The sequence below is a fragment of the Aotus nancymaae genome, unplaced genomic scaffold (assembly GCF_030222135.1).
Source record: "Aotus nancymaae isolate 86718 unplaced genomic scaffold, 86718_ANA_hifiasm-v0.15.2.pri h1tg000021l, whole genome shotgun sequence".
In the NCBI taxonomy this organism is placed as follows: Eukaryota; Metazoa; Chordata; class Mammalia; order Primates; family Aotidae; genus Aotus; species Aotus nancymaae.
The window spans coordinates 12914703-12936938 of NW_026988433.1; the positions used below are offsets into that span (position 1 = coordinate 12914703).

General features: G+C 49.0%; 1 protein-coding gene across 1 annotated transcript in view; it reads left to right on the forward strand.

The window, feature by feature from the left end:
- GCN1 (GCN1 activator of EIF2AK4) overlaps nt 1-22236 on the forward strand; it is a 67346-nt gene that overhangs the window by 29160 nt on the left and 15950 nt on the right. The window contains exons 21-43 of the mRNA XM_064379729.1: nt 497-675; nt 971-1064; nt 2303-2416; nt 2534-2732; nt 3624-3779; nt 4208-4389; nt 5237-5317; nt 5613-5756; nt 7434-7561; nt 7721-7910; nt 8101-8171; nt 9009-9174; nt 9506-9700; nt 11134-11380; nt 12673-12794; nt 12996-13110; nt 14407-14586; nt 17685-17905; nt 19595-19663; nt 19944-20082; nt 20172-20368; nt 20561-20703; nt 22092-22209. Of these exons, the coding sequence (XP_064235799.1) occupies nt 497-675; nt 971-1064; nt 2303-2416; nt 2534-2732; nt 3624-3779; nt 4208-4389; nt 5237-5317; nt 5613-5756; nt 7434-7561; nt 7721-7910; nt 8101-8171; nt 9009-9174; nt 9506-9700; nt 11134-11380; nt 12673-12794; nt 12996-13110; nt 14407-14586; nt 17685-17905; nt 19595-19663; nt 19944-20082; nt 20172-20368; nt 20561-20703; nt 22092-22209 (3450 nt within the window). The remainder of the gene's footprint in view (nt 1-496; nt 676-970; nt 1065-2302; nt 2417-2533; nt 2733-3623; nt 3780-4207; nt 4390-5236; nt 5318-5612; nt 5757-7433; nt 7562-7720; nt 7911-8100; nt 8172-9008; nt 9175-9505; nt 9701-11133; nt 11381-12672; nt 12795-12995; nt 13111-14406; nt 14587-17684; nt 17906-19594; nt 19664-19943; nt 20083-20171; nt 20369-20560; nt 20704-22091; nt 22210-22236) is intronic.

A 22236-nucleotide genomic window follows, 5' to 3' on the forward strand; every position in this document is an offset into this window, starting at 1 on the left:
TCTTTGTTTTCCATGATGTGGGCTCCATTCTCAGGCTTTTTCCCTTTCTGGTAGCACAAGAGCTGCTAGAGTTTCAGGCTTTGTCCCCCCATCAGCTCTAGGGGGAATAGCTTGTGTATTTCATAATGTTTACTGGCTTGGGGTCGCTTTAACCCTGGTTAATCTGACTTGGAGGCCATGCTCATCCTGGCGCCCCACCTTCTGTTCTGGGTCACATACCTATCTCTGGAAAGAGTGAGGGCAGCTCCACCTGAACCGTGAAGATTGAGAATTGGGAAGGAGTGTATCCCCTCATCTCAGGTGCTGTCAGACAAAGGGACACTGCTTGGTGAGGAAAGCAGACACAGACTCCAGCCGGCCACTCTGATGGGCAGTGCCCAGGAGTAACAAGGCAGTGGCACAAAGGGGAGCCAATGCCAGGGGCATTCAGGTGTGGTGGACCTCTCGCCAGTGCCAGCCTTGGCACACATTGACCATGTCTGCGTTTGTCTGGCAGTCCTCCATGAACGCCATGGGCTCCCTTTCCATCCTGTCCCCGGACCGGGTCCTCCCACAGCTAATCAGCACCATCACCGCCTCCGTGCAGAACCCTGCACTGCGCCTGGTGACACGGGAGGAGTTTGCCATTATGCAGACCCCTGCTGGGGAGCTGTATGACAAATCCATCATCCAGAGGTGAGACCTCACTTGTGGCTCATTTACCTTTGCTCCCCAAGGCATAGTTTTCTTGCATGTGGGATGGAGCCAGTGTCTCCTGTGGGTCAAATGCAACAGCCTGTCCATTCATTGGCTAAGCGCCTGCTGCGTCCCTGCCATGGTGCTTAGGTTCTGGGTACTAAAGTGTGTCCAGTATCCGGCACTATCCTGGTGCACAGTACTTAACAGCTAGTTGGAATTTCATGGCTGGTGGGAGGCTGACAGGCCTTGTGGTGCTTTTCAAGCTGGTTGATCACCTGCTCTGGTGTTTCAGTGCCCAGCAAGACAGCATAAAAAAGGCCAATATGAAGCGAGAGAACAAAGCATATTCCTTCAAAGAGCAGATCATTGAGCTGGAGCTGAAGGAGGTGAGTACATGGAGGCACTCGCAGGAGGTGGCTGCTGAGCTTCGTGGCCTCAGGCTGGTGGCTTTTCCCACTGCACATAGCTGTTCACTTGGATCATCCTGAGGCCCTTGGCACACTCCTGGTTCCCCTGACCAGTATCTGGTGCACTGGCACACTCTCCCTTGACCCTTTCTCCAATAGCTCCTTCCACCCACAACTCAAAACTGATTTCTTTCTGTGCTGGGTGCTGGCAGCAGTGCACATGTCTCCTCTGCTAAGTGGTGTTGCTGGATTCTATGTCTGTCCCCCAACTTCCTTGAAAGCTGGGACCCCTCTAGACTCCTGATAGCAGGCACAGCACCTGGTACAGTGGGACTTCTGGGGAATCCTGGCTTGATTCCTGAATTCAGCTTTGGACAGAGCTGGTTCTGACAGGAGCGGCGCACAGAGGACTCTTTCCTTTCTCAGTGTATGCTCTTCTCTCTGTCTTTACGAGGCAGGATTCTTCTTGTGTTTCATATCTCAGTCCATATTTGCCTTCTCAGAGAGGTGGCCAGCCTGTTCACCCTATCCAATGTAGGCCCCACCCTTCCTCCCAATTACTAAGCATCGTATTCATTTCTTTACTAACATTTGTCATAACCCAAAAGCATCTTGTTTGTTTGTTTACTTGTTTATTGTCTATCTTCGCCTGCTAGATTGTGAGCTCCATGAGGGCAGGGATTTTTATCTTGTTCCCTACGATATTCCTGCCATCTGGAACAGTGCCTGGCATAGTGCAGGTGCTCACTAAATGTTTGCTGCATGAGTGAGTGAGTTCTGTGCCTTGTTGTCTCAGGCCACCATAGCAGGCCTTCTCTAGGCTTCAGCTTATCCTATGGGAGAGCTTCTGTAGGGAGGGGTTGGAGAGGAGGGGGCTAAAGTTTTGATTCTGAAGCCATGTGGCAGTCAGAATACCCCTTTGAGTACATTGAGGAACTTTTTATTTCTCTAACATATAAAAAAGCCCTCTTTGGCTTTGTCAGTAGAGAATCCAGTAAAAAAAAACCTACTTCTCTATTGCTGTCTTCATTCTGTAGAAACCAGGTGGCTCTGGACTTTGTGGGAGGTAGGGGGTGCACATGGTGGGTTTAGGGGCCCAACTCACAGACTTAGAGCTGGGGTGGTGCTGTTTGTGTGGAAGCAAGCTCGCCTTCCCTGTGGGGGAGGGAGGTCTGTTCCCTGGAGATGGGATTGGTTGGTTTGCCCATCCCTACTAGGAGATAAAAAAGAAGAAAGGCATCAAAGAGGAGGTACAGCTGACCAGCAAGCAGAAGGAGATGCTGCAGGCCCAGCTGGACAGGGAGGCACAGGTCCGGAGGCGGCTGCAGGAGGTGAGTGGCCACCCTGCCACACGCCTATGCTGGAGGAGTGCTGGGAGGCCTAGGCCTGCTCCTTGCTGTTGCAAGCAAGGCCCTACTGACCTGCCTCCTGGGCAACTCTGCTTGCAGCTGGATGGGGAGCTAGAGGCGGCACTCGGACTGCTGGACATCATCCTGGCCAAGAACCCGTCCGGCCTGACCCAGTACATCCCTGTTTTGGTCGACTCTTTCTTGCCATTGCTGAAGTCTCCCCTCGCTGCTCCCAGGATCAAGAACCCCTTCTTGTCCTTGGCTGCCTGTGTCATGCCCCCTAGGCTCAAGGCTTTGGGTTAGTCCTTGTTTGCTGGCTGCAGGGATGGCCCAGGGGTTGGACAGGGTGTGCCCCTGAGTGCCTGTGGGGAGGTAGGTGGTGACATCAGCTGCTGAGTTTTCTTTTCTCGTGGAAGCAGCCTTGGAGACTTCAGCTAGATGTGCTTAGGAGAGACATAGTGCCTCCTCCTCTCTCCCACTTCACATCGGTGCCCTCCCTCTGAGGAGTAGGTTTTAGATGCTAGTCGGTGTTCGATCTTTGTGTACCAGTTTTAAAACTGCAAAGTCAGAAGTTCAGTGGCAGTGAGGATAGTTTGGTGCAGTGTGGTGACTCAGCGCAGCCCAGGGCTCCTGAGCAGCCACGTGACAGTGAACAGAGGCCATTGTGACCTTTAGCTTCCTATTAGCTCTGGAGAAACAAACACCAGGTAGGGTGGCTGGGAATTATGGTGGCCTTACTTTTGTGGGTTATTTAACGGCCTTCAGTAGACTTCTAGCCTAGCCTAATGGGGATGTTCCCATGGGTGAGGCTAGAATCTGGGAACCGTTCTGAGTGGAAAAGTCAGTCTTTGCATCTGGAACCTGCCAGAAGTGTCACCTGGCTATCTGTTGCATAGAGGTGGAGGTGCTACACTGTTAGAGCTTCACTCTTGGCTGAATGACCCTTTGGTGGCCCTTGTCTCATGTCAGCATATTCACTTCTTGAGTGTCTAAAGGGCAACTCCCTGCCTACCTGCCCTCTGAGGCTGTCACAAAGATCAAGTGAGAAATTAGGTTGGGGACATTTTGGCAGAGCAGAAAGATTTTTTTAAGTCAGAAGGATGAGGCACTGGGTCCCCTGTCTGAGCCTGGGCTGGATTCTGCATCTCTGTGTGTGTCATCCCTGCTGGCTCTCTCCTCTTCAACACAGGCACTTTGGTGAGCCATGTGACCCTGCGCCTGCTGAAGCCAGAGTGTGCCCTGGATAAGTCCTGGTGCCAGGAAGAGCTGTTGGTGGCTGTGAAGAGGGCGGTGACGCTGCTGCACACCCACACCATCACCAGCAGGGTGGGCAAGGGGGAGCCAGGTAAGAGCTGGGACGGGACCAAGGGCACCAGGCGGTGTGAGCTGGTGCCAGGAATGCTGCTTGAGCTGCAGCATCGCCCAGGGCCTCCTGAGCCTAGGGGGTTGGACCAGATGGAGGATTTCTGAGTTTAGCCCTGGTAGTCTGTGAGTTGCTGTGAGCCCAGTTCAGGGTTTACTTTTTGTCACTGGCGTCGTCTTCTCTGTTTTAACTCTCACATCCTGGAACTGGGCAGTGTTTGGCGGTAGAAGCAGAGTTAGTTTTAGAACTGGGCTGCCAGCTGCTGTCTCTGTCATCATGCCATGTGCTTCCAGGTGTCAGAACAGACCGCTGGCCCATCCCTTCCCGACCTTCCCTGAGGATGGAAATGGGCAGCAGTGGCCCAGGTCCCCGCCCTGCCTGCAGCATCCTATGGTTTCATGCTCTCACAGGTGCTGCACCCTTGTCCGCGCCAGCCTTCTCCTTGGTCTTCCCGTTTCTGAAGATGGTGCTGACTGAGATGCCCCACCACAGTGAAGAGGAGGAGGAGCGGATGGTCCAGATTCTTCAGATCCTCACTGTCCATGCCCAGCTTAGGGCATCCCCAAGCACCCCACCCGGGCGGGTGGACGAGGTTGGCAGGGAAGCTCTGCTCTCTCCTTGGTTTAAAGGGGATCAGGGAGGCAGAGGCTGTGGACACTCTCTGTCTCATAAACAGTTCTGGTGAGGAAATAGAAGGTGTGTGTTTATACCAACAGCAGCCTCACACAGTGTTGAAGGTTTTTTAAGGCAAAAAATGGGTCAGGCTCTTTCGTGTGACGGAAGACTCTGGCTCTCTCACCATGTCAGTGCATATCTCACTGACTTTGTTGGCTGCCTGAGATTCTGCGCTATGGATGTACCATGTTCTACTTAACTCTTTACCTATTGATGAATATCTTAAGGTTGTTTCTGTCTTTTCCCTGTTTTGAGCAGCACTATGATGTGCCCTCTTGTATGTATATGCCCCTTACTTGTCCTGTGTGAGCATGTCTTTACGACAGATTCATTGGACATGGAATTACTAGATTACATGGCATATTCTGAGCTCTGCTCTCACTAGGAGTTTTCTTTTCTCAAAGCCTAATGCAACCTCAGATAGTATTAATATTGTCAGTGATGGGTGAAAGAATGATATCTCATTTTATTTTGCATTTCTTGTAAAGTTGAGTGTCTCATCATATATTTACGGTCCTTCTGGATTTCATAGTCTGAATTTCAAGCATATTTCAGAATTTAGTTTTCAGTTCCTGGGGATCATGGTTGACTGGGGTTAGCACCTGTGGACCTAATTGTAAACCTAATGAGGTTTCTATGGTGGGGCTAGTTGTATGATCCAGAATGTTCCCCTGTGGGTGAGCGGATGCCCTGTCCTTGGCCGCCAGGCTGGGTTATAGACCTCCCAACAGCCTCATCTCGACTTACCTGCCGTTCTCTCCTAGAATGGCCCGGAGTTGCTGCCTCGCGTGGCCATGCTGCGTCTTCTGACTTGGGTGATTGGGACAGGCTCGCCCCGCTTACAGGTGACCTGGTTTTCAGTTGGCTGTCGCTGTGACTCAGTTGGTGACCCAGAACTCAGGTCCCAGCATAAAGGGTGGAGTCCTAGTTTCCTTTCAGCCCTCACTGTTGGACTTTGGTAGAAGGACTGCTTTAGAGAGCCAGCCTGACTGTTGTTAGCTAGTGAGGGGTTTTGCTTGGGTCCTGCCACTGGAGCTGGAGTCTTAACCTTTGCAGTGCTGTAGGGTGGGCGTTCTCAGTGCATATCCCATAGTAGTAAATGATTTGCTGACTGAACCAGTGGATTGATGTTCTCCTTAGGTTCTGGCTTCAGACACCCTGACCACCCTGTGTGCCAGCAGCAGTGGTGATGATGGCTGTGCCTTTGCAGAGCAGGAGGAGGTGGACGTGCTGCTCCGTGCCTTGCAGTCCCCGTGTGCCAGCGTGCGGGAAACCGCACTCCGGGTGTGTACTCAGTCTCTCACAGGGCCACCGCAGTGTCCCTGTCACTCTATGCAAGTAAAAATTGCATGATGGGCATTTGAGAGAATGTCCCTCACCCTGATGGGAGACCTAGAGGCAAAGGGAAGAAGTCACAGGGTTGGGTCTCTCTGAGAATCAGAAAACTAAGCAGTCGTGATGTATCACTCTATGTTTTCCTTCACCTTGGAACACTACTTAATTTTTAAACTGGATTGTGGACCTCGGTACTTTCATAGAACAGATCTAACTTGCAAGAGGTGTTCATTTCTTTAGCCCACTATCATGTACTTAGCTTTTCTTTGTGGCTTTTAGACCAAAAACTAATGCATCGCTTGGAGTGGTAAGACAGTGGTTCCTACCTGCCGATCCGTGGCCTCCTGCTATTGATATGTGACAGAGTTTTCACTCGCACTTGGTAAATTGTGAAAAATGATGGCAATATGGTAAATTTTTCCTTAAAAATTACTTGAATAGTCCACGTGTGGTGGCTCACGCCTTATAATCCCAGCACTTTGGGAGGCTGAGGCAGGTGGATCACAAGGTCAAGATACCGAGACCATCCTGGCCAACATGGTGAAACTCTGTCTCTACTAAAAATACAAAAATTAGCTGGGCGTGGTGGCGCATGCCTGTAGTCCCAGCTACTCAGGAGGCTGAGGCAGGAGAATCGCTTGAACCCGGGAGGTAGAGGTTGCAGTGAGCCGAGATGGTGCCACTGCACTTCAGCCTGGCAACAGAGTGAGAGTCTGTCTCGAAAAGAAGAAAAAAAATTATTTGAACAAAAGGAACACACTTTTTCTGAGGTTTTTATCTGTCTGGTTTATTTAATGTTTTAATTTTCTTTTTTTTTTTTTTTGAGACAGAGTCTTGCTCTGTTGCCCAGGCTGGAGTGCAGTGGTGCAGTCTCGGCTCACTGCAACTTTCGCCTCCCGGGTTCAAACAGTTCTCCTGCCTCAGCCTCCCGAGTAGCTGGGACTACAGGTGCATGCCACCACGCCCAGCTAATTTTTGTATTTTTTAGTAGAGATGGGGTTTCACCATGTTGGCCAGGATGTTCTCAATCTCTTGACCTGGTGATCTACCCATCTCAGCCTCCCAAAGTGTTGGTACTACAGGCGTGAGCCACCACGCCCAGCCTTAACGTTTTTTTTTGTTGTTGTTGAGACGGAGTTTCGCTCGTTACCCAGGCTGGAGTGCAATGGCGCGATCTTGGCTCACCGCAACCTCCGCCTCCTGGGTTCAGGCAATTCTCCTGCCTCAGCCTCCTGAGTAGCTGGGATTACAGGCATGCGCCACCATGCCCAGCTAATTTTTTTGTATTTTTTTTAGTAGAGACGGGGTTTCACCATGTTGACCAGGATGGTCTCGATCTCTTGACCTCGTGATCCACCCGCCTCGGCCTCCCAAAGTGCTGGGATTACAGGCTTGAGCCACCGCGCCCGGCCCAGCCTTAACGTTTTAATTTTCACATTTAAAAAAACCCATTTTATCACCACACTCTAAGAAACTTACTAAGAGTTAATTGTAAGTGATTTAACTTTAGCCACATGTGGTTAGTGGCTACATCTTGGACAATACAGCTTAGGGAGAGGTGAGGAAGCAGGTCAGAGGCTCTTCTGAAAGATCGTGCCTCACACGGTCCAATCCCACTCCTTCCAGGGGTTGATGGAACTCCACATGGTATTGCCAGCACCTGATACCGATGAGAAGAATGGCCTGAACCTTCTGCGGAGACTCTGGGTGGTCAAGTTTGATAAGGAGGAGGAGATCCAGAAGCTGGCTGAGAGGTGAGAGCCAGCACATCATTTTCTCCTGCTCCATTCTCTCTCCCTTTAGGAAATAACGGAACACAGTGTGTTCAGCCTCCAGTGGGGAAGAAGGGCTGGGTTGGCAGAGCAGGTGCTGCAGATCTTTGTCTAAGTAGCCCTTCCTTGGATTTCCCACAGGCTCTGGTCAGTGATGGGCCTAGACCTGCAGCCAGACCTCTGCTCCTTGCTGATCGATGATGTGATCTATCATGAGGCGGCTGTAAGGCAGGCGGGGGCTGAAGCCCTTTCCCAAGCAGTGGCACGTTACCAGCTCCAGGCAGCAGAGGTTATGGGCAGACTCATGGAGATTTACCAGGAGAAGCTCTACGTGAGTGACCTGTGCAGCCCTGATGCAGTACGGTTGGGTGGGTCTCTGCTCAGCCCCCTACTACTCCAGACAGGAATCTCAGGGCTCACAGTGGCTCAGGGTAGCTGCGGCTAGCTTCCCACCTCATAGTCCTGGTGCCCAGGTCATTCATCTGCCCATTGCAAAGCATTTACCAACTTGTCTATTGCAGCGGCCACCCCCAGTGCTGGATGCTTTGGGACGAGTTATTTCAGAATCTCCTCCAGATCAGTGGGAAGCCAGGTATAACAATTGTTCCAGCCTCATTCTACTCTAAGCTTTCTGAGATGTGGCAGGTTGGCTGGGTGGGTGCTGTGGGGAGGCAGCATGGGAAGGTGAAAGGGAAGGACCTCCCTCAGAGTTGGGGAGGCCTGAGTTCAAGCGCTGGCTCCTCCTGCACTAGCTGCGTGACCGTAAGTGTGTTTCTCCCTTTCTCCAGGACTCTGTTTCCTCACCTGTGTGCAGGGCACAGTAACTGAAGCTACCAGCCTTTCTCCACAGAGCCCACGAGTAGCAGTTGGAGGATTAGACAGAGCAGGCGCAAAACTTACGAGGGTGTTAGTTTTCTGAATGGCTCATCCTGTGAGGTCTTTGTGTGTCAGTGCAGGGTGGTGTATGGGCCCATCCTGGCTTATTTTTCATTCCAGACCATCAGCCAGGAATAGGACACAGATTCTTTGCTCTGTGACTGGAAAGAATAATACCATTTTGCCTTTCGAGAATATGTTCATTTCCAAGGGTCTATATATCTGGTTCCTTTACCTCTGTATTCTCTTACAGCCTGCCTTTTGCAGGTAGAGGGGTGAGCACTGTACTCACATTCCCCTCTGGGGAAACCAGTACAGGGCTGGTCACCCAGTAGGAGGTAAAATCAGGGCAGATGGCAAGTCTCCATATGACAAGTAGATTGTTGCAGAACATTGGGTGAGCACTGGGTGGTGGGCTTCATGCTGTTCTCTGCCCCCAAAATGGTGTTTGCCTGAGGCAAGCTCCCTCTCCTTGCTGTGCACCGGCAGAAGTTCCAGTGGTAGAGGAGGCCCCCTGGCTGCCTCTGCTGATGTGCTCCTGCTTCTTTCCCAGGTGTGGCTTGGCCTTGGCTCTCAACAAGCTCTCCCAGTATCTGGATAGCTCTCAGGTGAAGCCACTCTTTCAATTTTTTGTCCCTGATGCCCTCAACGACCGACACCCAGATGTCCGGAAGTGCATGTTGGATGCAGCCCTTGCAACACTCAACACCCATGGAAAGGTAAGAGGATTTCAGTCAGCTGAAGAGACAGGGTCAGCCAAGGCAGGTGGTAAGGCTGAGCAGGGGACAGAGATGCTAAGTGCCAGGAATCCTGGCACTCTGTGACAGGGTGGGATGTGACATGTGTGTTTCCTTTGAGCCAAAAAGACCACAATAGTATGTTAAATTCTTTTAAGTCTGTAGCAGTCCTGCCAGAAAACTAGGAGACCCGCTGGCGGGCATGTCAGGATGCCTGTCCTAGAGCTAGACTTGGTCTTGGTCTTCAGGGACTGTCGTCCTCAGACACAGCCTGTAGGGTTGACCTGAGTCTCTGAGGGGTTTGGCTTTCCAGGAGAACGTCAACTCGCTGTTGCCAGTATTTGAGGAGTTCCTGAAGAATGCACCCAATGATGCCAGCTATGACGCCGTGCGACAGAGTGTGGTGGTCCTGATGGGCTCTCTGGCCAAGCACCTGGACAAAAGCGACCCCAAAGTGAAGCCCATTGTTGCCAAACTCATCGCTGCCCTCTCTACCCCCTCCCAGCAGGTACCTGCCATCTGGCCTGGGACCCACAGTTAGAGAATTGGGACCTGACTGTGGTTAGGCAGTGGGATACTAGGGGCGGAGTTGGACAATCAAGACCCAGAAACCCTGGTTCTTGGCAAAGATTCACCCTCTGTCCCAGGGCAGAGCCTGGTATATAGTCAGGAACACTCCTGGAGAGGGAGTTTCTTTGTTACTTTGTTCTAATAGACCTCCCAGATAATTTCATTTTTTTCTACTCACCTGGTTTACGATCAAGAACACCCCTTGAGAGGGAGTTTCTTTGTTGTTTTGTTCTAATAGACCTCCTAGATAGTTCCATGTTTTCTACTCACTAAGGTGCACTGGGGATCCAAAGGGAAAAATAAAATAAAAAGGCAGGTTTCTCTTATGTCAGGCCTTTTTCTGGGCCTTTCCATGTTTTGGTTATGTGTTGCAGATGCATTTTAATGTAGTCTCTAAGCTACAGTGCAAAGAAATTTCTTTTTCTTTGTTTTGAAAAGTATGCATTTATATATATATATGTTTTGGATTTGCATTTGGACCACCCAGAGTGTCCTCATAAAATGCATGGTTGCAGTGGGCGTGGTGGCTCATGCCTGTAATCCTAGTGCTTTGGGAGACTGCGGTGGGAGGATTATTGAGGCTAATAGTTCAAGACCAGCCTGAGCAACATGGTGTGTGATCCTGTCTCTACAAAAACTTTAAAAATAAGCCAGACATAGAGGACATGCCTGGGTGACAAAGTGAGACCCTACCTCTAAAAACAAAACGAAACAAAAAAAAACAACAAAAAAGTTTACCAAAAAAAAAATGCACAGTTGAAAACAAGTTTCCAAAATCGTGGTCAAATATGGTGTCAGAAAGTCCAAACAACAGAAGGGTCACACCTGGACACCTGCCAGCATGGTATCAAGGTTGCTCTCCCAAGCTGGGCTTAGTGAGCTGTGGCTGGGAGGCAGGATTGAGTGTCTTTTGATCCCAATCAATTTGTGCCTGGTCCTGTAAGGCCCTGCCCAGTTTCTCTGTGATTTTGACAAGTTTGGAAACTGAGGGACACAGGCTGTTTTTATGGAGGCCAAAGCAGCACACTTCTCTGGAAGCTTTCTCAGAGGATTTAGTCTTTAGAGTCCCCTCCTTAGCCCCCCCTAACCCTGCTGCCCAGACTAGGTTTTCCATTTAGACCAGAAATGGCACCATTGGAGCTGAAGCTTTTGTCGTCAACAGATTGTAGTGTATGCCGAGGGGTATACGATACTGCGTATACAACATTGTTTGCTTCTCTGGTGCCCTGTGATACCTGTAAGCAGTGACTGAGATGGGGCTTGGGACATCTAATGGTGGGTGCTATGTAGGATGGTCAGCCCCCTACCCCGCCACCAACCATGAAAGGGCTGCAGCTGAGCTACAGCATTAACAAGCAGGCCCTTCCCCAGGTCCAGGAGTCCGTGGCCAGCTGCTTGCCACCCCTCGTGCCAGCCATCAAGGAGGATGCTGGAGGGATGATCCAGAGGCTCATGCAGCAGCTGCTGGAGTCAGACAAGTACGCAGAGCGCAAAGGGGCCGCGTACGGGCTGGCGGGCCTGGTGAAGGGCCTGGGCATCCTCTCACTGAAGCAGCAGGAGATGATGGCAGCACTGACTGATGCCATTCAGGATAAGAAGAACTTCCGCCGGCGAGAGGGTGAGTGTCTCTGAGCTCGGGGCTGCCCAGCATGGGAAGTTGGTCCCCACTTTGCCAGAGGAAGGAATTTGATCCTGGCGCCCCAGGCGGAGGCTAAAGCTTGTTTGTGTGCTGTAGAGGGCCCTACTGTGTGCAACCCAGTCCAGTCGGGTCCTTGCTGATTTCCTTGGACTTGCAAATATCTAACTCAGCAACACCCTTAGCTGAGAGAGGTTTGGCTTTTTTTTGGAGACAGAGTCTTGCTTTGTCACCAGGCTGGAGTAAAGTAGAGTGATCTCAGCTCACTGCAATCTCCACCTTCCGGATTCAAGCAATTCTCCTGCTTCAGCCTCCCAAGTAGCCGGGATTATGGCTCATGCGACCACATCCGGCTAATTTTTGTATTTTTAGTAGAGGTAGGGTTTCACCATGTTGGCTAAGATGGTCTCGATCTCCTGACCATGTGATCTGCCTACCTTGGTCTCCCAAGGTGCTGGGATTACAGGGGTGAGCCACCCAGCCTGGCCGAGGTTTGGCTTTTCTTTTTCTTTTTTCTATTTTTTTTTGAGATGGAGTCTGGCTCTGTTGCCCACACTGGAGTACAGTGGCGTGATCTCGGCTCATTGCAATCCCCGCCTCCCAGGTTCAAGCAATTATCCTGCCTCAGCCTCCCGAGTAGCTGGGATTACAGGTGGCTAATTTTTGTATTTTTAGTAGAGATGGGGTTTCACCATGTTGGCCATGCTGGTCTTGTTTGTTTGTTTGTTTGTTTGTTTTTGAGATGGAGTTTTGCTCTTGTTGCCCAGGCAGGAGTGCATGCAATGGCGTAATCTCAGCTCACTGCAACTTCTGCCTCCCGGGTTCAGGCGATTCTCCTGCCTCAGCCTCCCTAGTAGCTGGGATTACAGGCATGCACCACCACACCCAGCTAATTTTGTATTTTTAGTAGAGACGGGTTTCTCCATATTGGTCAGGCTGGTCTCGAACTCCTGACCTCAGGTGATTCTCCTGCCTCAGCCTCCCAAAATGCTGGGATTACAGGTATGAGCCACCGCGCCCAGCCTGTGGTTTGGCTTTTCTGTTAGTGCCAACTGTTAGTCTCCTCCCTTCCCCTCAGCCACATCCCTGCTCTGGGGCTTCTTGAGTTGAGGCAGAGGGTGCTGCTTCCTCATGGGGCAGCCATTAGTTCCACAGCTTTTCTGAGTGTTTCCAGAGGAGTAGGAGGTGGCAGGGAGGTTGCTGTCCCTTCTGTTCTCTGTGGCTATCCCCAGGGGACATTCTGTTCCCAGCCATCCTACCATCTTTTCCCCTAGGAGCCCTCTTTGCCTTTGAGATGCTCTGCACCATGCTGGGGAAGCTCTTTGAGCCCTACGTGGTTCACGTGCTGCCCCATTTGCTCCTGTGCTTCGGGGATGGGAACCAGTATGTGCGTGAGGTAAGTCCCCAGACTGCATGGGAGAACAGCATCAGAACTTTGTGAGGTATGTTCCCAGCTGTGTCTGTAGGCCTTGGCACAGGGTTTGACACAATAGAACCCCAGGAAGCATTTGTCACGGGAGGAACATTAGGACTGGTGTCAGGCCTTGCCCCTTGCTTGGGCGAGGAGGCCCCTGAATGTCTTTTCTCCTCCCTTGAGGCTGCAGATGACTGTGCCAAGGCTGTGATGAGCAACTTGAGTGCTCATGGGGTGAAGCTGGTGCTCCCCTCCTTACTAGCTGCCCTGGAGGAGGAATCCTGGCGGACCAAAGCTGGTAAGACCACTCCCTCTGTCTCTCTTCCCAGCTTCCTGTTCTGAAAACCAGCCTCAGTGAGGATCCTGGGTAGCCACAGCTCGTGTCCTATGAGCTCCCCAGCCCAGGGATAGGGTTAAGACTCTGCCTGTCTGTTGAAATTTGAGGTAGAGTCTTGCTCTATCGCTCAGGCTGGTCTTGAGCTTTGGGGCGCAAACCATTCTCACAGGAACACGCCACTACACCTGGCTAATTTTTGTGTTTTTTTTATAATGATGTAGTCTCGCTATGTAGCTCGGACTGGCCTCGAATTTCTGGGCTCAAGTGATCCTCCTGCCTTGGCCACCCAAAGCACTGGGATTGCAGGTGTGAGTCACCACACCCAGCCAACTCTGCCTCTGGCGGTTGAATCTTTCTAGTTTATGTGCTTTTATGCCAAGAACAGGTCTCTGAGAAGAGCTACAGCCTTAAGTCAGAAAATCCTAGAGCTGTAAAGCTCTTCTGTGGCTTTAAAGTTTCCTCCAGCAGGAAAGGTCTTTTTAAAAATAACCTTTGGCAAAGAATTTCTTGAGGCCAGGCAGGAAAGGTCTTTTTAAAAATAACCTTTGGCAGAGAGAATTTCTTGAGGCCAAGAGTTTAGACCAGCCTGGGCAACATAGCAAGACCCTACCTCTACCAAAAAAAAAATAGGCCAGGTATGGTGGCGCATGCATGTAGTCTCAGCTACTCAGGAGGCTGAAGTGGGAGGATTACTTGAGCCCTGGAGTTGGAGGCTGGCATCACACTCCAGCCTGGGCGGCAGCGTGAGACCCTGTCTCAAAAATAAATAAATAAATAAATAAAATCTCTGGCATTCTAATAAGCAAACAGATGCAAGTGGAGCTGCTCTAGTTAGGGGAGGATCACCATCTAGGACCCTCCCACTCAGCCTCCTTCTCAGTCCTTCAGATTTCACCCTGTAGTTTGAAACAACACAAATCTAAATCAGTTTCCTCATTTGTGGATGAAGAAACAGTTCGCTGAAATTCAGGGAATTGACCTTGCATCTCACTGTAAGGGTTAAACCAGGTCTCCCCGATCCTGGTCTCTTTCTCCCATACTGCCCTGCTTCTCACCTGGGATCCCACTATTTAGCAGGCCTCAAGAGCTTTTTTGACCGCTCTGCTAGAGCCAGCCCCCTCTCCCCTACACCCAGTGACTGCTTGAGCACAGTGTGCAGGGACCAGGGTCGATGTCCCTTGCCCATGTAGCCAGTGCAGGTGAGTTGCTGGCCTGCGCTCAGTGATTCAGTGCTGGGCTTGTGTCTGCTATCCACAGGGTCAGTGGAGCTTCTCGGGGCGATGGCGTACTGTGCTCCTAAGCAGCTGTCATCCTGCCTACCCAACATCGTGCCGAAGCTTACGGAGGTGCTGACCGATTCCCATGTCAAAGTCCAGAAGGCCGGACAGCAGGCACTCAGGCAGATTGGCTCCGTCATCAGAAACCCAGAGATCCTAGGTAGGCCTCTCCCATGAGGGTGCTTGCCCTGGCCTCCTGCCAATCCCACCGCCTTTGGACACTGCAGGGAACTTGCACCCATTCAGCAAAGATCTTTTTCTTTGAGGACAAATACATTCACAGTGAAATAGCCTCTAAATCCTGGGAACCCTTTTCCTAGAATAGTTATTTGAAGGTAGTTTGGAAGCATTCATTCTGTTTTTCTCCTAGTCTGGGGCAGATGTCATTGGCTCTACAGATAGGGACACCGAGTCATTGGCTCAGGAGCAGTTTGACTCCAAGAGATCCCTGTGCACTAAGCTGAGAATGAGGCCGACAGAACTGATTGACATTCTCTGGACCACATCAGCACCATTCAAAATGTTAGGACCTTTGAAAACTTCCTATTCCATCTCATTCCAGGAGGCCTGTGATAGAGGGGAGGGTTAAGGAAGGGACAGGATTAACTTAAATACTCTGCATGTGTTTCTTTCTCGAATACCAGGAAGAGGTTGATCGCTAGGAACAAAACTCAGCCAGCCACCTTGACCAGCATGTGACTGTTAAAGTCTAAGCTTCAGCTGCCAGTGCCCACTGAGTGTACTTCAGTATGGAAAGTATGGAATAACCTCAAAATACATAAAACAAAATTTATAAAGCTACAGGGAGAAGTTAACAAATATGTTATATCATAGTGGGAGATTTCAACACACTTTTCAGTTACTGATAGGGCAGACCAAAAATTTACTAAGGATATATGCTTTTTAGAAATTTTATTTATGTGGTTCACGGGAGGCTGAGGTGGGCAGATCACCTGAGATCAGGAGTTCAAGACCAACCTGGCCAACATAGTGAAACCCCATCTTCTACTAAAAATACAAAAATTAGCCAGGCATGGTGGCACATACCTGTAGTCCCAGCTACCAGGAGGCTGAGGCAGGAGAATAGCTTGAACCTGAGAGGTGGAGGTTGCACTGAGCTGAGATCGTACCATTGCACTCCAGACTGGGCAACAGAGTGAGACTCCATCTCAAAAAAGCAGTATTTCTTTTTAAAGTATTTTTTTCAGCTTTACTGATATATATTTGTTAAGTAAAAGTTATATATATTTATATGTACAATGTGATGTGTGTATTTTTTTTTTTGGTGGCGTCTCACTGTTGTTGCCCAGGCTGGAGTACAATGGTGTAATCTCAGCTTATCAAAACCTCCGCCTCCCAGGTTCAAGCGATTCTCCTGCCTCGGCCTCCCAAAGTGCTGGGATAACAGGCGTGAGCCACCGCTCCTGGCTGTGATGTTTTGTACAGTGATGTGTGCATTGTGAAATGATTACCATAATCAGGCATTATCAAATTCCTCACTTTACATGGGGTTTTTTTTGTCTATACATTTAAGATAGACCATTTAAGATCGACTCTCTTAGCACATTTCTCTTAGCAGATTTCAAGCCTATGATGAATATTATTAACTGTCATCATCGTGCTGCACATTAGAGCTCCAGAACTTACTCATCTTGCTTTACTAAAAGTTTGTACGCTTTGACCAATGTCTCCCACGCTCACTCCCAGCCCCTGTCAGCCACTGTTCCACTCTCTGCTTCTGTGGGGTTCAGCTTTTCTAGTGCTCAACATCCCTGAGGGATCCTGAGGCCCGGAACAGTCTCATCCTTATCACATGAGTAGAAATGCCTTCATTTAAGAATCCAGCATAGATCTTTTTAAAAAGCTGAGATATAATTCACATATAATATTAAATTCACTCTTTTAGAATGTATAATTGAGTAGTTTTTAGTATATTCACAAAATTGCATAAACATCACTGCTGTCTATTTTCAGAGTATTTTTTCATTACCCCAGAAAGAAACTCCATACCCATTAGCATTTTTTCTTCATTTCCCTGCTACCCCCAACCCCTGACAGCTACTCATCTACTTTCTGTCTCTGTATGTTTGCCTATTCTGGACATTTCATATACATGGAATCATAAAATCTGTATGTGACCTTTGTGTGTGGCTGCTTTCACTTAGTGTAATGGTTTTGAGGCTCATCCATATTGTAGCATGTTTTAGTACTTCATACCTTCATATGGCGGAAAAATATTCCATTGCACCGGCAGACCACATTTTGTTTATCTATTCATTCGTTAATGGAATTGGGTTGTTTCCACTTTTGGACCATTAAGAATAAGGCTGCTGTGAACATTTGAGCAGAAGTTTTTGTGTGAACATAAACTTTAGTTCTGTTGGTTAGACACCTAGGAAGAGAATTGCTGGGTCCTATGGTAACTCTCTTTAACTTTTTGAGGAACTGCCTGACTGTTTTCCAGTGTCAAATGGCTATACTGTTTGATATTCCCAATAGCAAAGTTTGAGGATTTCAGTTGCCAACACTTTGTTATTATCTATTTTTGATTATAGCCTCCTAGTGGGTGTGAAGTGGCATGTCATTGTGATCTTGATTTGCATTTCCCTAATGACCAGTGATGCTGAGCATCTTTTCATGTGGTTATTGGCCATTTGCATATCTTCTTTGGAGAAATGTCTATTCAGGTCCTTGCCCATTTTAAAATTCGATTATTATTTTTTTTTTTTCGGTTATTGTTGCCCAGCATGGATTTTTATAGTGGCTAAACTCCTTGGGCTGTGGTATTGGGTTTTTAAGAGCTCATTTTATCTAACCTTAGTACTTTGTGCTTCACCCCCACTGCTGGTTAGGGGCCTTTGGTGTCACAAAACTGGCTTTCCACAACATCTTTTCTGGATTGCTGGTCTCAGAATCAGGTCCATGGTGGTGGTCAAGAAACAGTCCTATGGAAGGTCAGCACAGTGGCTGCAGTCAGTGCCCATTGAAACCAGCCCATAGGTGCTCTTCCACGTCACAGCTCTACAATGCAAAGGGTGACAGCTGCCACCTCCACATAGTGACCTCTGCTTCCCACCAGTGAAGCAAGGATTGCTCTTTGTGGACAGCCTGTCTTCCCCAGCTGGTGACTTGTGGGGCTTCAGGGAGGAGGTATGCCAGACTCCCTTCTCTTCTGATCCATTCTAGTGCTGGGGGCTCAGGGGCTTTGCTGCTGCATAGATGTGTATCAACCAGGCTCTCTTCTCTTTGGATGTACAGCCATTGCCCCAGTCCTTCTGGATGCCCTGACGGACCCCTCCAGGAAGACCCAGAAGTGCTTGCAGACCCTGCTGGACACCAAGTTCGTCCACTTCATCGATGCGCCGTCCCTGGCCCTCATCATGCCCATTGTCCAGAGAGCCTTCCAGGACCGTTCCACTGACACGCGGAAGATGGCAGCCCAGATCATTGGCAACATGTACTCCCTGACAGACCAGAAGGTAGCAGCCCAGCTGGGGCTGGTGTGGGACAGACCAGAAGATGCTGAGTGCAGAGTCAGAGGTGCAGAGTCTCCACATTAGACAAGGAAAGATATGGGCATTAGTCCCTACTTATTTTTGTGGGGAGAAATGAGCCATTTTGCGGTGGAAATCTGGGCTCTCTGGGCATCTTACAGAGTGCAGTAGTTCAAGTCCTTGATAGCTTAGTTCTTACCTGAGGCCCAGATAGGCGACCGTGTCTCTCTTTTGACCTCTCAAGAGTGTTGAAGTGGTTGCCACTTGGACTCCTTGCAGTGTATTCTTGTCAAGAGAGTCTGGTTTGGGAGATATGCTTTGTCTGTTAGCTCCCAAGAGCTTGCATGTGTGATCTCACTGTCTACCACAGCTCAGCTTTGCTTACTGAGGCTATGAGCAAAAAAAATACGAAGTGGAAAAGTTGCATTAATCCTAGAAAATTTGGGAAATTAAAAAAACAGAAAAACAGACCAGACTTGGTGGCTCATGCTTGTGATTCCAGGACTTTGGGAGGCTGAGATGGGAGGATTGCTTGAGCCCAGGAGGTTCGGGATATAATGAGCTGTGATAATACCACAGTACTCCAGCCTGGGGCGACAGAGCAAGATCCTGTCTTTAAAATTAATTAATTTTAAAAATTAGGAAACGAAAATATTTTAAGATTTTATCCACAGTTCTCTACCACAAAAATAATTACTGTTCTTTTTTTTTTTTTTTTTTTTTTTTTAAGACAGAGTCTCACTCTGTTGCCCAGGCTGGAGTGCACTGGCACAGTCTTGGCTCCCTGCAATCTCCACTGCCTGGGTTCAAGTGATTCTCCTGCCTCAGCCTCCTGAGTAACTGGGATTACAGGCACTTACTACCAGGCCCAGCTAATTTTTATATTTTTGGTAGAGACAGGGTTTCCCCAGGTTGGTCAGGCTGGTCTTGAACTCCTGACCTCAGGTGATCTGCCTGCTTCGATCTCCCAAAGTGCTGGGATTGCAGGCATGAGCCACTCTGCCCAGCCAAGTACCGTTAATTTTTTTAATTACATTTAAAAATGGCATTCCTAAACTTAAATTTATTCCCAAGTTATAATGAGTTATTCACAAAACTGATTTTTAATAGTTATAATATCCCAACAAGTTTATATACCATAACTTATATATCATTGGTCATACAGTGTCCAAGGTTTTTGGCTATTTTCAGTGATGCTGCAGTGAACATAAGGCATTTTCTGTATTTAAAATTATTCCTCAAAGCTGAATGCTCCATCAAGAGACATAAACATTTTGAGGTGAAGAAAAGGAAGATGTTAATGAATTCTGAAAGGAAAGTACCAGAAGTAATTTCCTAAAAATTCCAGAGTCTGGACAGGTCTTGGTCTTAAGAGAAGAGTGGGAAGAGCAAGAGCATTGAACTCCTGTCTGTTGAGGATGGGCCTGGGGTCCCTAGTAGCTGTCCCCGAGTAATTGCACAGGGCCTTCAAAGAACCAGTTGGTGGTGGGGTTGGGGGGGACTTACTTGCCAGCTGCCCTTCCCACCCTGTTCCGTGGGCAGTGAGGTTTGCACGCTAGGGCCCCTGCTGTGCACTCCTTGCTAGCAGAATGGGGAGGTTAGGGTCCACAGTGGAATGGGTCTGGAGAAAGCAGGAGTTGGGCCTTGCCTGAGCCACCTCCTGTGTTGTTCCAGGACCTGGCTCCGTACCTGCCCAGCGTGACGCCTGGCCTGAAAGCGTCGCTTTTGGACCCTGTGCCTGAGGTGAGTCTGCATTAGACTGGGGATGGGTGATCTCACTTTACAATAACTTTTTAATGTTATTTTCTAATCATTAAAAGCAAGAAACACAATTTAAGGAGAAATAGTTTATCCTGTGGCCTCATCCAGTCCCCACAAAATGGATCCCTGAGAATTCCCCAAAGCTGCTTTTTTGTCTGTTGGAAAGGGAAGGAGGCCCTCAGTGTCCCTCCCTGCTCCAGTGTGGCTACCTTGTTTTGAGCCGCATCTCCTCACGCCATCTCTGCTCTCTTTGATGTGACAGGTGCGGACAGTATCTGCAAAGGCCCTCGGAGCCATGGTGAAGGGCATGGGGGAGTCGTGCTTTGAAGACTTGCTGCCATGGCTGATGGAGACGCTGACATATGAGCAGAGCTCTGTGGATCGGTCAGGCGCTGCACAGGGTAAGGCCAGAGCAGATCCAGTGGCCAGACTGGAAATGCTCTATAAGGGGCCCTCAGATCAGTGGGCTCATTCTGTTCTTTCGTTGCAGGATTGGCTGAGGTCATGGCTGGTTTGGGGGTGGAGAAGTTGGAGAAGCTGATGCCAGAAATTGTGGCTACAGCCAGCAAAGTGGACATTGCGCCCCATGTCCGAGATGGCTACATAATGATGTTTAACTACCTGCCCATCACCTTTGGAGACAAATTTACTCCTTATGTGGGGCCCATCATCCCCTGTATCCTCAAAGTAGGTACCATGACCTTGGTGAGGGTAGAGTCTCTGAGGAGGGCAGGAGGCAAGTGCTCTCCTGGAGAGCTCCAGGGATCCCTGCTGGGTGGGGTTGGCTGCCACAGCCCTCAGCCTTCAGTGAGCGCCATGTTTTTTGGGCTGGGGACCTGGAGGTGGCAGCTCTGGCTGACCCACCCTCTGTGTACCCAGGCTCTTGCTGATGAGAATGAGTTTGTGCGTGACACCGCCCTGCGTGCAGGCCAGCGGGTTATCTCCATGTATGCTGAGACAGCCATCGCCTTGCTGCTGCCCCAGCTAGAGCAAGGCCTCTTTGATGACCTTTGGAGAATCAGGTGAGAACTTGGCCAGAAAGACCCAGTGGGAATGATGCATGATGACTCACGCCTATTATCCCAGCACTTTGGGAAGCTGAGGCAGGAGGATTGCTTGAGCCCAGGAGTTCGAGATGAGCCCTGGCAACATAGTGAGACTCCACCTCTACAAAAAAACAAAAAATTAGCTGGGAATGGTGGGGCACACCTGTAGTCCCAGCTACACGGAAGGCTGAGGCAGAAGGATCACTTGAGCCCCAGAGGTGGAGGTTGCAGTGAGCCGAGATTGTGCCACTGTTCTCCAACCTGGGCAACAGAGCAAGACCCTATCTTCAAAAGAAAAAAAAAAAGACCCAATGGGCTGAGCTTTGCCTTTTGATAACTCCAGTTGAGAAATGAAGAGCAGAATGTTGCCAAGAATGCTCTCAACTTTTTTCAGACCCTTGCTTTTAACCATTTTGTAACTGTTCCAGTTTCCTGTAGCAGCGACTTTATTCTGATTCTTTAAAAAGTCCTCTCTTTACAGGTTTCCAATGTGTATTCAGATTTTAAATGTTAAGTACTCTTTAAAAATTTCACTTATGGGAATAGATTTCAAGGATGTATTGACTGGTCAAGTGCTTAAGGCTGTTAGACATAAGGATGATGTGTGTTGCAGTATTGCTTACCATTTGAAAAATTGGAGGTTGATTTAAAAATATAGTACGTTCATACAGTGACCTTTTATTCAGCCATTAGAAAGAATGGTATAAGATGCTATTAGCTGACTTAGAAAGCTCCTCAACCTGTTTTAACAGGATGGTGCACAGACTGTGGTCCAGCCACATAATGTGCAGTAGTTTGGGGGCTGCTTGCATGTCATTGTGTAGAGGGAGGTGTGTATGGAGTGTCACCAGCCTTCAGGGTGGTTGCAGTGGTTGCCTGGGTATTGGGAGTCTGGGTAGTTACTTACACTCTCTTTCTTTATATTTTTCTGTATTTCTTGAAATTTCGTTTGAGACTCTTATTTTTCTAATCATTAAAAGCAAGAAACCTAATTTAAGGAGAAATAGTTTATCCTTCTAAGACCTCTCCTAGTTCCTCCACTTCCGATGCCGATCAGTCTTCCTACTTGCCTGTTAATGCTTCCCTTTTGTACTCACTTTCTGTTTTATAACTTTTGTTATAGAAGTTGTTAAATATTTTTTAAAAAAAGTTTTCTTTCCCCAACATTCATATATGTTCATTAGTAAAAAACTTGGAAAGTATGTGGGCGAGTGTAAAGAAATAAAAACCATCTGACCCTTCCCATTCCAAGATGACCGTCTTGAGTATTTTGGGTGCACTTCTTTCCGTCTTCTGTGCCGTGCTCAGTTGTGCCGAGCCCACTCCTTGCAGCTGTGTGACTGTGTTGTTGGCCTTCTTCTCAGGTTCAGCTCTGTTCAGCTCCTTGGGGATCTCCTGTTTCACATCTCAGGAGTCACTGGGAAAATGACCACAGAAACTGCCTCCGAGGATGATAACTTTGGAACCGCTCAGTCCAATAAGGTGCCTGCCCAGTGATGGCTTTCGTGC